Source organism: Vicia villosa, unplaced genomic scaffold (genome assembly GCF_029867415.1).
Source record: "Vicia villosa cultivar HV-30 ecotype Madison, WI unplaced genomic scaffold, Vvil1.0 ctg.000077F_1_1, whole genome shotgun sequence".
In the NCBI taxonomy this organism is placed as follows: domain Eukaryota; kingdom Viridiplantae; phylum Streptophyta; class Magnoliopsida; order Fabales; family Fabaceae; genus Vicia; species Vicia villosa.
This window is the reverse complement of record NW_026705001.1, coordinates 291413-306669: the sequence shown is the minus strand read 5'-3', so window position 1 is coordinate 306669 and position 15257 is coordinate 291413. Positions and strand designations below refer to the sequence as shown.

At 34.1% G+C, this 15257-nt stretch overlaps 3 protein-coding genes across 5 annotated transcripts; all 3 read left to right on the top strand.

Moving 5' to 3' along the window:
* The first annotated feature begins 1389 nt into the window (after window positions 1-1389).
* LOC131623736 (protein MAIN-LIKE 2-like) lies at window positions 1390-2330 on the top strand. The gene is made up of 2 exons (XM_058894760.1): window positions 1390-1512; window positions 1788-2330. Exons 1-2 carry the CDS (start codon window positions 1390-1392, stop codon window positions 2328-2330), a joined length of 666 nt encoding a protein of 221 aa, XP_058750743.1.
* Window positions 2331-4548: 2218 nt separating this feature from the next.
* On the top strand, window positions 4549-9362 carry LOC131623687 (uncharacterized). Of its 2 annotated transcripts, none has more exons than XM_058894703.1 (2): window positions 4549-4772; window positions 6804-9362. In XM_058894703.1, exons 1-2 carry the CDS (start codon window positions 4766-4768, stop codon window positions 8894-8896), a joined length of 2100 nt encoding a protein of 699 aa, XP_058750686.1. In that variant the 5' UTR covers window positions 4549-4765; the 3' UTR covers window positions 8897-9362. The 2 variants fall into 2 exon arrangements, with proteins under 2 accessions (XP_058750686.1, XP_058750685.1); XM_058894702.1 differs by lacking the exon at window positions 4549-4772 and adding an exon at window positions 4787-6335.
* An 852-nt stretch (window positions 9363-10214) lies between these two features.
* Window positions 10215-13359, top strand: LOC131623686 (uncharacterized). 2 transcript variants are annotated; one of them, XM_058894701.1, is made up of 6 exons: window positions 10215-10424; window positions 11147-11239; window positions 11467-11643; window positions 12085-12183; window positions 12327-12569; window positions 12662-13359. In XM_058894701.1, exons 2-6 carry the CDS (start codon window positions 11171-11173, stop codon window positions 13064-13066), a joined length of 993 nt encoding a protein of 330 aa, XP_058750684.1. In that variant the 5' UTR covers window positions 10215-10424; window positions 11147-11170; the 3' UTR covers window positions 13067-13359. The 2 variants fall into 2 exon arrangements, with proteins under 2 accessions (XP_058750684.1, XP_058750683.1); XM_058894700.1 differs by having other exon boundaries at window positions 10216-10424; window positions 11137-11239.
* The last annotated feature ends 1898 nt before the right edge of the window (window positions 13360-15257 follow it).

Genomic DNA, 15257 nt, shown 5'->3' with positions numbered 1-15257 from the left:
ATTTAAAAAATGAGCCCAATTTTTTTTAAAAAATATATAATTATAATAATTAAAAATGACACATAAAAAAATAATTATGTATTAATAAAACAAATTTAATTATAATTATTTAGACTTTGATCAATCTCATTTTTTAATTGTAATTAATTTTTATTATAACATTTTTTTGATTTATTGAATTTTTTTAATAACAATTTATATATTTATTTATATTAATGCAAAAAAAAATTGGACTTTTTAAAAATTGGAGGCCCTCTAAAATTTGGGGCCCTGTGCTGTGGAGCCTCTTGCTCTTGCACAGGGCCGGCCCTGCCTATTAGCATAAGTATTGTGAGACTATTTGCTTACGAAAATTTATGAAAATAACTTATGACAAAGTTCATAAGATGTTTTCGGCCTATTATAATAAATTTTTTAAGATAACTGTGTTTTATATCTGTATTTTACTTCAAAGTACAAAATACAATATAATTATAATAATAAAATTATTCATATTTATTTATAATGGCTGACCTTATAAGTTTAATAAACTTTTTTTTTTGTGGCCTAAGGCCTAACTTTTTTTAAATAGGCTTATAAGAAATCCTAGATATTTTTTATTTGAAGATTTTTTTATGCACCCATACACCTTCTTAGACCTAAAATACCCCTATATTTTGGATATGCATATGCGAAGTCACATTTTTTTATAAGAAAAAGGGACTTCGCATATGCATATCTGAAATAATTTGACTTATTCAAGGAGCGCAAAACAGAGACCTCACTCTTCCCATTGTCTTCAAACACCAAATACACCCCAAATAAAAAAACCCATTTTTTCCTAACACTACATTGAAGTTGAAAGGCTCCATTGAAGATTCTCAAGCATCAAAAGTTCCATAGAAGCATTCAGATTCATTTCAATTTCAACTCAAAGCTAAAAAAATTGTGTAAGTGTTCTCTACTCAAACCTCATCCTCAGAGTAGTTATTAGGTTTGTTAGAATCTAGGACACTGTGTATGTTGATGTTATTGTAGTTCAATGTTAGTGTCTGGAGTTAAAAATTAGATTTTGGATGAGTTAGGTCAAGAAGTGGAAGCTTTGAAAAAATTGTTGTTCGCATGTTATTTCGCAAGTACATATCTGAAATATCCTCTAACTAGTTTCAGATATACACTTGTGAAATCTTCCATGATTTGATTTTTTTAATTTTCAAATATGTTTCATTAAATGGATGTTAAATTATTCCCTTACCTTACCTCTTATTAATGAGTCATATTTTTTCAGGCAAATAGTTAACAACTATGAACCGACTGATCAACTAAAAGAGAGCCGCACAACAAGGAATCACTCAGGGACAGTGTCGAGTCCGCATGGAGGAAGCGCCCGCGGGATCCTCATCCGCATCGATGAGTCGCCTATCTCGGGCGTCTTCCTCTCGTGAGGTTACTCAGGAAGAGGAGGTACCTAAGCATGGTGAGGTACCTAAGGAGGAGGTTCACCCTGAGCATGACGATGTTGCTCAGGAGGATGTACATGATGCATATGAGAGGGAAACATCAGCTACCCAAGAGGGCCTTTTGACACGTTCATCTTGATATACTATAATGACCATGTCGCTCGACATATTTGGGATGGTGAGGTTATTTTCTTATTGCACTTTTTAATTTAAACGGTTTACTTACAAATATTTGGGATGGATTTAAACGGTTTATTCTAACATTGTTATTTTTTTGTGTGACAGGAACAGATGCCCATAAAATGTGTGAACCATTCCCAGAAAATCTTCGATCTCTTTAAATCGTAGACCGAGTGGTTTAATGATGTTGTTGCTGGATCCGAACTTGGCGGATTATGCTGTACCATATATGTTACCATAAGCCATGCAAAGCAGGGGGCATTTGCCGAAAGGTGGAACAAAGAGACGCCATCTTTCCACTTTTCTGTTGGGGAGTTGACAATCACCCTCTATGATGTGGTTTGTCTGCTCCACCTACCTATCAGAGGGAGGTTATATGACCATTCCCGGATACAGAGAGTTGAGGCCATCGAGTGGATGGTGGATTATCTGGGTATGAACCCATATATGGCTGATTATGAGTGTAAAATAGCGAATGAGGCGCATGTCAAGTTCTCCACCCTAGAAGAGCTTTATGAGCACCACTTGGTGGCAGCAGCTGGGGCCGAGGATGAGGGTGATGCAGTTTTTGTTGAGTATCACCGCGATTGTGCTTTGCGGTGTTGGCTGATGTTCTTGGTTAGCACGTCCCTCTTTGTGGACAAAAGTGCAACCTACGTGGACCTGACATACCTCCGGTATTTTATGAATTTGAGTACAGTTGATGAGTGAAGCTAAGGGGCCTCCATTCTAGTATACCTATACCAGAAGCTAAATAAAGCATGCAACTGGAGGACCAGACAGTTGACAAGCTCTTGCACACTCCTCACGATACATTTCTTTTCAATTATATGACACCCGATACTCCAGGGCATCCACCTAGGCCAGTGCATGAGGAGATATCGGAGAATCACCAGGTCGAGGATGACCATGCCATTGATCTCCAGCCGATATGTCAGCGGATACAGTTGACTGGGCATGAGGCATTGGGCAGAGGGATCATTCAGGAGGGCGGTGCAGAGGCGATCGCCATAGTTGAGAGGATGGTCGGTGAGGTGTAGAGTGCGGCGGTCTACAGGAGGCAGAGGAGGTCGCAGTGAGTTAGGATCAAGCATACTCAGCAGTAGCACTAGCCCATGTTTTATGACTTTTATTTCGTGATATAAAATAATAATTTTATATCATTTTATATTTTGATGACAATTTTATCCACTATCAAGTTAGTTATTTTGAAAAAATTTCCCCATTTTTATATAATTTTATTTGAATTTTAAAATACCATTAATTATTATTATCTACGAACCTCTATTTATTATACAATATTATTTTACAATCATTTTTAACAAAAACAAATTTATAAAAAACAGATGGGTCTTGCTAACGAATGCTCTCAGGACAGCATACTAAATAAAGAAAATATTCTTTATAAAATTTATGATTTCAATTTTCAATACATTGAATGCACATATTTTTAAAAAAATTTACCACTTTAATCACTTAAAAAGTACTCCAAAAACACTGGTTAACATTTCCCAAAACAAATTTAATATTATTTTCAATTTTTTTTTAACTCCTGTAATGTTTTTTGGTTTCCACCAATATCTAATTTAGTGGATTATCTAATCTATTTCAAAAATCAATTCTGAAATAAGTAATTTCAACTCCTATAATTTTAGTAAAGGAGGGATGTAGTAATTAATTTCGGCTAATTTCCCCTACAAACAATGTAATTAAGCTGCATAACTACTACTAGTGAGTACTATTTTATAGGGCCGGTCTTGGGCCAGGCAAGCAGGTCCACAGCCTAGGGCCTCGAAAAAACGGGGCCCTCAATTTTGGGAGGTGTGGTTAAAAAATTATAAATACTAAAAAAATATTATATTCATATGTTAGCGAAATCATTACATAAACCCGTGCTTGTGTTCCAGCAGTGCTGCCATAACTTATGTAGAATGGTGTACTTGGTTCGATTCTTCCTGAGCACTCTCTGTACATTTTATTCATTTTTAATTTTTATCATTCAGAAAGAATATAGAGAGGTAATGACTAACTTAGTTAATTATACCTTACAATTAACATTCCACAAATTTTAATTATAAAATAATTTGTATATAATTAAAATTTATAATGAGATTTAAAATCAAATTTTAATTTTATTACTTTTATAATTTTATTTTAATTTATTTTGATATAAATTTTAGAGACAATTTATATGTTATAATTAAATATTTAAAAGTTTATCATACAATTAATTTATTTATATATTATCACCTGTGCTTTGATTTATTATTTTTTGATCATAGAAATAAAATTCTTATCACTTGGGTAAACCTACGTATTAGGGACAATCCATGGTTTACGCCTACTTTTACATTTTCTAGCCATATGATTTGGTTTTCCACAATTAAAGCAAGAGAAACGTCACTTTTATTTCCTTGAGATAATGAGTATTGCGTAAAAATTAGAACAATTTAGGCACTTAAAAAATTTGCATTCTTAATATTTAATTGCTATGTATTTTTAGTGTAAAACTTTTTACACTATCAATTCATCACAACCACTCAATTATATTACTTTTAAATAAATTAAAATAGAAGTCAAACATTTTCAACAAATTAACGGTGTAAATGTTTTTTACTGTCAACAAGTAAAACGTTATTTTTTACTAGAGGTCTATTTTTTTTACTCGGGACCTCTAAAAAGTCGGGACCGACCCTGCAATCTTATATCTTACCATCTTATCATATGTACGTCGGGACACACTAATAATTATAAAATATTTACTATTATTCAACTAGAAACAGTAACAGTAAATATATAATACTGTGACACAAAACAACATGTCACAGAACACAGTAAAACCACGCATGACCTTAAAAATAAAAAAGTGAAACTTTTTTTTTCACTAACAAAATAAAAATAAAAACAGACACGGACAACAAAATTACCTCTTTCTTTTTACTACCGTGTTTTTCAAAATCCTCTTGTGCTGAAACTGGAAGCTAGTGCGTTCGACCGAGCAAAACAAACCAACAAAACTCGTTGGATCTTGTTCTTCCTCTGTTAAATAAATACCACTTTTTTTTCCTCTTAATCATAAATTTAATTTAATTTAATTAAATAATAGTGGGAGAAATTCAAGGAAGATCTGAAAGTCCAAAAAAAAAATGCAAGGTATTATTCATGTTATTATTATTCCTCTTTTTCTTCTTTTAATTGTTTGTGTTACTGTGAACCCTAAATTTAAATTCTCTCGAGTTTTACGCTTCTTTGACTCAATTTGACTTATACTGATTATTCTTAGCTGTGTTTTATCTTTCAGTTTTTGTTTCTGAATTATGCGTTTATTGTTGATGTGGATTTGTTTATGTGAATTTTGGTTCTATTTTTGGGTTGAGAAATTTGATATAAAATTCAAGTATTTGAGGAAATTTTAGGAATTTAGGAGATGTGTTTGTTGTTTGTTTCTGTTTGTGAATTTTGGATAGCCTTTATGCCTATTTTATATCCCTTTCCCTTATTCAAAGGGTGGGGAGGATGAAATTGTGGTTCCGGTTTGGGCGTGGCGGCTATTTCGACGAAGCTGGATGTTTCTTTTTGCTTAATTTTTTGGTTGGGGAAAATGTAGGAGAGGGGAGGGAAGAGATTAGTTTAAACCTCCAAAATAGGGCTTAAAATACCTCTCATTCATCCATTTGGCGTGCTCTTGAATCTTATATTCTCGTTAAACAACTTTGTTGATCTTAGCGATCTTCTGTGGGATTTCACTGTCATCCTACTCAAGTCCAATCTTATATGAGATCCGGCTCACCCACGGGTAGCAAGCTCGTAACGTCAGTTGCAAAGTTAGCCCAGAATTTTGGGTGATACTCATAGCTACGTGGCTTGTAGCTTGTAAGTCCAAGTGAGTGGATAAAATCGCATGGTGCTTCCCAAAAATAGAGTTCAGTAGGTCATTGTTGTTAATAGGAGTAATATTTTCTGATCATATCCTATCTTAGCTGTGATCATATAATGATCATATACATGATACAATGTGAATAGTGCTGGTTGTAATGGTGATGGTGATACTCTTAGTCGTCATCATATCCTATCTGCAGGGGATAAATGCAATGGGGCTGTTTCAAGTTTTCTTAGACATTTTATCCTTTCATGTCTTGAAAGCCTATTTTTGTTTCATTCAAAAGTTTGAGAACAGATAATGATAAAAACATCTATTGTATAGTTGGAATATTGAATAGTACAATAGTTTTTACAACTATTTTTGAACAAGTAGAAATCTATCTGACTCCTAAAAGGACTTAAACGTCTTTTTTTAAGAGTTTTCTTGTAACTATGTTCTGACAGCTCAATGCGCACTAACCATAGAGGCTGAGGGGTAACTTAAGCCTGGATTTAATGCAGAGCCTGCCTTTAATTTAATGCTTTTAGTTGGCATGTAGCACCGACACCTCTGAAAAAAGATGTGTCTGTGTCAGTGTTGAACACCTTCACCGACACTTGTGATTACGTTTAATTTTTTTTTCTTTTCAAATTATTACCGGTGTCGCCGTGTCAGTGTCATAGGTTGGCGTAGGTGGAACGAAAGTTTTTTACAATAATATTTAAACAATAAGCCGGTTACGGTGCAAGAAGTAATTTGTTTTCCTCCTGTTTATCACTTTTACGACTGGCGTGCGAGTTGAATTTGCTGATTGATGGCCTTTCGTTGGGACAAGCATCTGAAAATAACAGATGGTGAGATCTGTTTACTCCGAAACCGTAATCCTTTTCTCTCTCAAGTCTTGATCTGTAAACAATTATTGTATATAAAAAATCTGATCCATTTGTGATTTGTTTTGACATATACTGATAGCATCGAATTTAATGTTAGTAAGAATTGACTCATTCCAATAGCTTCTACGGTTTTATGCATCTTCCTGCTCTCAATAAATCCTCATGGTACCCATTTACAAAGGGCGCCGAATTTAGGTTAACTGTATGCTTTCATCCGTCTATCTATATATAAAAAATTAGGTTGAAAATCTTTTTTTTTTTTTAATGATGGGGTGTATCAGTTTTGTATTACCTTTTTTATCTCTGAATTTTCGGGTCACGTTAGAATTATTGCTATCTTTTCAACTTAATGAATGCAGGATTCTACTCTCCTCCAAAGAAGGAACAGTAGTTATAGTGATGTTAATGAAGTTTGATACCTATTTGCAGGTAGATCCCCAGGCCAGGAATCAATCGGGTCTGGGACAAAGAGGTCCAGTGCGTCATCTGGTGGTAGGTCTAGGAATCAGAAGGAGTTCTTCTATAAATTTGTTGAAAGTGAGAGTCTGAATGAAAAACTTGTAGATTGGTTTGAATCTGTAACAGAAAAATATACATCGAAACAGCAAGCATTTGATGTTCCATTTGAGTTGATCGAACTTCAAAAGTTTGATTATGCATTAGAGGGGATTCCATTTCAGCAGCTAACACGCATGCCTAATGCTGTTCATGCTTCTACATCTGAAGCTGTAGAAGCAACATCTTGTCTTGCTATTGAAGATTTTCTACATGCTAGTATGAAGGGTTTGTGGGAGGCATTTTGGAGTCAAGATGAGCCTATGCCTTTTTCTGCGGCTTGTCTGTATAATGCTAACATGAAATTTTATCAGGCGGAAAATGCTATTGCTAATGGAAGGCTTGGAGGACTTTGTGGCACTGGTATATTGCTTAATAATTCTAGACATCCTCATGGGAAATGGGATCATCTCCTTGAATTAACACTTCTAAGAACCGATATCAGAGGTCTAGCCGTTGGCAGTGACCGCCAGCCTTCTTTACCAGTTCTAGGCGAAGCTCTATTTTATGCTATTCGAATGCTGTTGGCAAGGAGTTTGAGTAGACTGAGTTTCTTTCCGGATCCAAGCACGGTTTTTGTTCTTTTAGTTGATTCCCAATACGGGGGAGTTGTAAAGGTTGAAGGAGATGTAAGTAAGCTCAATTTTGATGTGAATAATGTATATGAATGCGCCGCTGAATGGGTAAAAAATCATTCTAGAATTTCTGTTTCTCCAATTTATAGAATCTGGAACAAGCTAGGAAATGCAAACTGGGGAGATATTGGTGCTCTACAGGTTTTATTTGCAACCTTTCACTGTATTACGCAATATGCTGGAATGCCCAAGTACTCTATTGAGGATTTAGCTGCCGATCATAGTTCACGTCTCCAAACGAGAAGAATTGAGAGGCAGTTAGGAGATACCACCAGAGTGAATGGAAATGGCCTATTTCATTACCAGCAGCGTAGTGTTTCCCCTGAGATTGTCGAAGTTCAGGATGATTATGTCAATGTTGATTCCAAAGAGTCGATGAAATTAGAAGAAGGATCTTTATTATGGCTCGAGGATTCAGATGGACAAAAGGGTTATCAGATACAAGAAGTAATCAATACCGGTGAATTGACATACTACATTGCATCTTATGTTGAAGACCCGGGAATAGATCTGTTTCTGTATGTAGGCTCTCATCCCTCCCAGCTGGAACCGGCATGGGAAGATATGAATTTATGGTATCAGGTCCAGAGGCAAACCAAAGTATTGACAATAATGAAGCAGAAAGGTCTCTCAAGCAAATATCTTCCTGAATTAATTGCCTTTGGAAGGATCATACACCCTGGTCATTGTCGAAGGCCCAGCTCTGGTGGAAACTGTGACCACCCTTGGTGCGGGACCCCTGTTCTTGTGACCAGTCCAATTGGTGAAACAGTAGCTGAAATGGTAGAGTCAGGCCGATTTGGTTCAGACGAGGCTATCAAATGTTGCCATGATTGCTTATCAGCACTCTCAACTGCTACCTCGGCAGGACTACGGCATGGAGACATCAGGCCAGAGAATGTGATCTGTGTTAGGTCTGGCGTGAGGCACCCTTATTTTGTTCTAATTGGGTGGGGCCATGCAATTCTTGAAGACAGAGACCGCCCTGCCATGAATCTTCATTTCTCATCTACTTACGCACTTCAGGAAGGAAAGCTATGCTCCGCCTCCGATGCAGAAAGCCTAGTTTATATGCTTTATTATTCATGTGGCGGTGTATTCCCTGATCTTGATTCAGTAGAGGGAGCGCTACAATGGAGAGAGACATCTTGGTCAAGGAGATCAATTCAACAGAAGCTCGGTGATATTTCCACAGTGCTGAAAGCTTTTGCTGATTATGTCGACAGTCTATGCGGAACACCATATCCCATGAACTATGACATATGGCTGAGAAGGTTGACGCGAAATATTCAGGAAGATGATCATGGAAAGGAGATTGTTAGCGCATACTAAGATTTCCAACTGGGTCCATTTCCTGAAATGAAAACTCTATCTATCCTCTTAACATCTTTCTCATAGCATTGGTTGGACTTTTGGGGCGAGGATAAAAAATCGAAGTCAACAGTTTCGTATCTGATGCTCATGCATTTGTATTCATTGAAGGATTGTTTTGGGGAATGGCTGGTGTTTCTAATCAAAGGAGCATATCAAAATAGCCAATTCCTTCATTTTGAGGAGCCAAGACATGAATTTTAACAGTTTTCTTTTGATTTCATTGTTCTTGATGAGTTCCTAGTCAAAGTAAGTTTTATTCATTACAGCATTTGTTTGTAAAGATAATAGGCCTTCTAGAATACCCTGAGAGTCGTGCAGTTGCATGCATGATTCAAGACCATATAAATGGTAAGCACATTGCACAGGGTATATAAATCTTATTCTGTAAATGCCTTATTTTTAGTGTGTTCATTGTTAGTATCTATTTTATTGTTAGTTCGTTTCTACTTCTTATATATGTGCTTCAAGACTTCAACTTCATGTGGGGGAGGGATTATAACATTTTTGTTTGAAAACAGAAGACATTTTTTGTGACAAATTAAATTAAGATTTTAATTTTTTGTAAGAGCATAAATTAGTACAACTACAATAAGATATTTTAATGACAACTTCATAATTCCAAATCATATTATACGGTCAAATTCAAAATACAATTAAACTAGGAATTGCTTCAAAATTTAACATCAATATTGCCATTAAAATCTAATCAACAACATTCAAATTAAATTTCTAAAACACTAAAGTACCATAGAATTCAGATATTATTTATTGTATGAAATTCCAAAAGATAATTGCACGTCAAATTACAATTTAATGTTTAACAAGAAAAAAGTGTAAGTTTCTAATTTTTTAATTATAAAAATAATAAAGATCAATTTGTCTCTAATATTTTTTTATAAGAACCTAATTTTTTTTTTTTTACCTTTTCAGTTACATGAAACATGGATTGCCAAGTCACGGTTTTAAAAAATAAGAAGAAAAAAATCAATTGAATTGTATTTTTTAAAATGACTAACATTCCATTGTGTATACGCAAGAGATCAATTATTTTTTGTTATTAGAATAAATATGGATAGTGAGATATTTATGACAGACCAAAATCAACATTTCCTTTAACGAAATTTATACATATTTATTTAATTTTTTATTATTACATTAGAATGAAAATCAACAAAAATGTCTAATTATTGTTTTTTATTCTAAAATATCTTTTAAATTTCAAATAGAAATAATTTCGTACAACACAAATTTATTATTCCAAGTTGTATTAATAATAAGTATAAATAATTAATTCTCACATGAAATCTCTGTATTTTATTTCCGTAATTTAGTTGAGTTTTCCCGCATTTGAACACATCCCACTCCACTGGTTTCTCTATGGTAGCCACGTGTTCTTTCTCATTTCCTTTCCTTCTTCACGATCCACATATCTTATTTTCCTTCTTCATTTCTCTCTGAGGAACCAGTTCGTTCCTTCTTTTCCACGGTAACAATTTATATTTACCTGCAAATATTGGTTACTATTATTGTTATTATCGTTCAATTCACTTAGCGATGTTTTGCATTGGATATGAAATTGTTTGAATTTCAGTTGATAAGGAAATTGGATTGTGTTTAATCATAGATGCATGTTACCTGATAATGCTTGTTTGAATTAATTGTAGAAATCACGTGGTTAGAATATTCCTATCATTTTATAAATCACAAATGATTTTGAACCGTGCCATGCAACTTCTTTTTTTTGAAACTTACGATTTCAAATGATTTATGATTCAAGATTTACTTTGGAAATACACGATTTGAATTGTGTTTTGATATTGAAATTTATAACATCGTTTGCGCGATTGGTTTGAGATAATTATTTCTGTTGTTATTACTATTTTGATTTTGAATAACAGAAGTATTTCTGCCTACCTTGTTTTCATTTCATTTTGTATTTACAATTAAAAACTAGGGTTCTTCCTTAAGGAAAAGTGTTTTCTACTTTTCCCTAAATGATGGTAATAGAGGGATTTTGGTGCTTTCTTGTTGCCATAAATTATTTTCAACTATAATATTTTGAATAGCAGTATGGTGATTTTAGCCATTTTTAGGTCCAAACGGAGCAGTGAACCAATGGCCTTTTAGGTTGCATCTGTCTAGTTGACACCGATTAGTTATAGTTCAGTACTTCATTTTACGTACTAACATATTTTCAGGATGTTTTAGCTTGATTAAGATTTGGAAAGAAAGATGTCGTTTAAGAAATTGAAGGAGAGTATAACTGAAAAAAAATTATCTCCAGAAGAGCAGCAGATCAAGGTACTAGACATTAATTTTGTTTTGCCCTATTTTATGAACCTGAAGTATTAAATTTGATGTTTATTGTTATGTTTTAACCGTGCAGTCTCTATGATATTCTTCTATTCAAAAGTTTGTATGTAATCGAGCTATCTGTTAGGCATTGAATACATTTCTCTTAAAATTCCCACCTTACCAAAAGTCGGTAATGATCAAGTTAGGATAATTATTTCGTTTGTTGTTTTCAGATCGAAGAAACCAGAAAGATAATTGGTCCAATTGCCGACAAGTTCCCGACTATATGCTCGGATGCATCAGTGCTAAGGTTTCTTAAAGCACGGAACTATAATACTATTAAGGCTGCAAGGATGTTGAGAGGCACCATAAAATGGAGGCTGGAGTTCAAGCCTGAGAGGATTCAATGGGTGTGAATCAAATGTTACTTTTTATCTACTTTTTTCAAAAAATTATATAATAGAATATGCAATTTAGAAAAATATGAAACATGGAAATGTGTGAAACATGCTAGTCCTCCAAGTTCTTTTGGTATGTTTAATGAGTAGAAACTTGGGAACTTAGATAAATATAGCTCAATCCAAATGAAGAACGACTAAAACAAAGCTGTTAGCTTTAGTTTTACAAATGAACTCGATGTAATGTAACTAAGAAAGATCTATCACTGTACAATTTTAATTTTCATTGCAAACAAGTAACATTCTCTGTCTGTCAAATTTTATACTGTGTACCCGATTTCAGGATAACATTCCTGACCATAATCAGGTTGTTTTAACTAGCGATTAGTTACTTACCGTTTAGTAGATTAGTGCAACTAAAAAACCGTTATCTATTGTATTTCATACAATCAGGATGACGTAGCCAAAGAAGCTTTAACAGGAAGGCTATATAGGGCTGATTACTTGGACAAGCAAGGAAGGGTTGTTTTTGTCATTAAAGCTGGATTTCAGGTAATCTAAATACCTTGATGGGAATTCATTCGTTCCAATCTTTTTTGCGGTGATTATACTTGATCCTTCTTGTTTTGTTGATGTCATTGTTATTATAATTGATGATTCAATCTTGTAACTAAGTCCTTAGTTCTCCAATGTAGACTGCAAGTTTGGCAATGGTACAGATCAAGTACCTCGTTTACTGTTTGGAGAATGCTATATCAAATTCACCTTCCACACAAGAACAGATGGTTTGGCTAATTGATTTTCAAGGGTGGAGCACGTCGTGTATATCAGTAAAGGTCACCCGAGATACTGCTCAAGTCCTGCAGAATCATTACCCGGAAAGGCTAGGCCTTGCAGTCCTGTACAATCCACCAAAATTGTTCGAGTCATTTTGGACGGTACGATATCATAATCCACCAAAAATTTATGTATACATTGTTGTCAGTTATAGTGTTTTCTGTGTTTGATAAGTGTGCACTCTTTGGATCAGATGGTGAAACCGTTTCTTGAACCTAAGACTTACAAAAAGGCGATATTTGCGTACCCTGACAACCCGAAGAGCCGAGTGATGATGGAAGAACTCTTTGACATGGACAAGCTAGAATCCTGTTTCGGTGGAAATAATAAAGCGGGAATGAACTTTGAAGCTTATGGTAAGAAAATGAGAGAAGATGACAAAAGGATGTCTGGTTTGATTAATTCTGGCTGTTCAACCCCTAGTTTTTTAAGCGCGGAAGGTAATGAAACATTGCATTCAAGTAATGGTTCCGAGGATGGATCATCTTGTAGTGAAGCAGTTTATTCAAACTTCGAGGAAGATGATGATATTCAAACACAGACACCTCGCTCCGAATGTGAACCCGAAAATGAGGTTGATCATAACAAAATTGAGTGAAGAAGTGAAATAAAAGAGCACTGATAACTAACAGGGTCAATTATGTTACGCATCCAAAATTTACCAAACCAGTATGTAATGTTGGTTTTAAAGTGAAATTGGAGGAAGTTTTAGTTGTGATTCTTTTGACATGAGAGTTTCAATTAGCACTCAGGAAATAATGTTATTTTCTTATTCCCTCTCTCCTATTTATCACTATCTTTCTCTCTGAGGGGGAGTAGGATTATGGTGTTTGTGTTGTGTAATGTCTAAGGATTTATTGAGAAGCACCATTCACCACTCTTTCATGACCACTCTTTCGTGTACAGCCTAAGAACAGTGATTAAGAAGTTGATAATTAGATACAATTTTCTAATTGGAAATTATAACATTTTTACGAGGGAACGAAGATTGAAATAATTCCGGTCAATCTTCAAAGAGCTGTAGCGAGTAACACAAAAGATATTTGAACGTGAAAGGGTAAGGTCATGGCAAGCACATGATTTAGCCCGATCTAATATTCCTTAACGGAAAATGTTTATTGTTAAGAAAATGTGAAAATAAGAAGTGAAAGAATAATCTCAACCATTCATTATCACCACTATCCTATGATCCCAATTAAATAGGAAATTAAATTTAAAATAAATTAAAAATTCTATTATAAAATAATAACATGTGTACATTCTTGCATTTCTTCTTCAATTTCTTTCGTACTAAATAACACTACTCTTCCTTAACACAAAAGGTATTTGAGCGTGAAAGGGTAAGGTCAGCGTGAAAGGGTAAGGTCAAGTGGCAAGCACATGATTCAGCCCAATTCAATATTCCTTATCCATAATTTATGGGAGAATGTGTCATGTTTGGAGAATATTTAATTCATCCCAAGTCTCCATAAATGTGTTTTCTATTATGAGGGATGACTCAGTCCACTCACTTTCATTATTAGGTTAAAGTCATGGACGTGTGGTCGGATTAACAGACATGGGAATGAGTCTTCACATTGACTCATGGATCAAGTAATCACATCTATAAATACCTCAGTCAAACAATTGGGTGGATCATTAACTTTTTACATATCAATGAATCATTCATTCATGTTTTTCTTATCCAAATATTCGACTAATATGACTTGAATCACTTTGCATCGATTTTTACCTAAGGATTCAATTTATGCATGCAAAATATGATTTAATGAGGTGCACCCACTTTTAAGATATGCACAAAATATAACTTAGAGGAGACTTGATTACTAAAATGATAAGCGATAAAAGAGAATAAATGGGACAAGCAGCAATAACAAAATCCTAGAGAGACAAAACAATTTCAAAAGATTCAGACTTAAACTGCTTATTAGTGCTTAACACATTTGTCATCAAGTACTTAACTTGAAATTTTTGTTGTATTTTTCTCTCATTTTCTGTTGACAATATATTCTATGTTTGTTTACTACTTCATTATCAAAAGAATGAGTAAGAACAAAAGAGTCATCTCCAAAATAATTCCATAAATCACAATTAATGGAATTAAAAAATACTTTTATTTTCTCTTTCCATATATTAAAATTTTCACCATAAAATGGTGGAGCCGTATTTATGAAAAGATCTTGTGAAAGGAATAAGTATTTGAAGTCACAATACTACCTCCTAAGACGATTAGTCTTTTAACTTGAGTTAGACTCTGATTTCCATTTGTTGACCAAATGACTTCAAACACAGGAGAGAAGGTGAATTGCATTGGTTGAAAATGAAAAATAATTTATTAAAAATTTGTTTATTAAAACAATTATATTTAATTTGATAAATATCTAGAGATATGGCAGTGAAAATATATAAAGAAGATAAAGATGAAGAGAGTTATGTAACACAAGTAACATAAACAAAATAAAGCGAGAATGTTTAGAGAGAGTGAACCATAGATTTATACAGATTTAGTATAATCACTTAGCCTGCTCCTATTCTCAAGAGTTTCCTCTTGAGAATTTCACCAAAATCACACTTTAACTTTTTACAGGATTTACCAGAACTTTCAACAACAAACAAGTAGAGATTTTACTTTGGCTAAGTTCAAGAACCAATGAATAAAACTTTTACACTGATTTATCTCCAGAACCTTCAAACAAAGCTTTTGCACATGTCAAGATCAAGAACCTACAACCAAAGCTTTTACACGAGTCAAGTTCAAGAACCTACAAACAAAATTTTATCATGTTTAG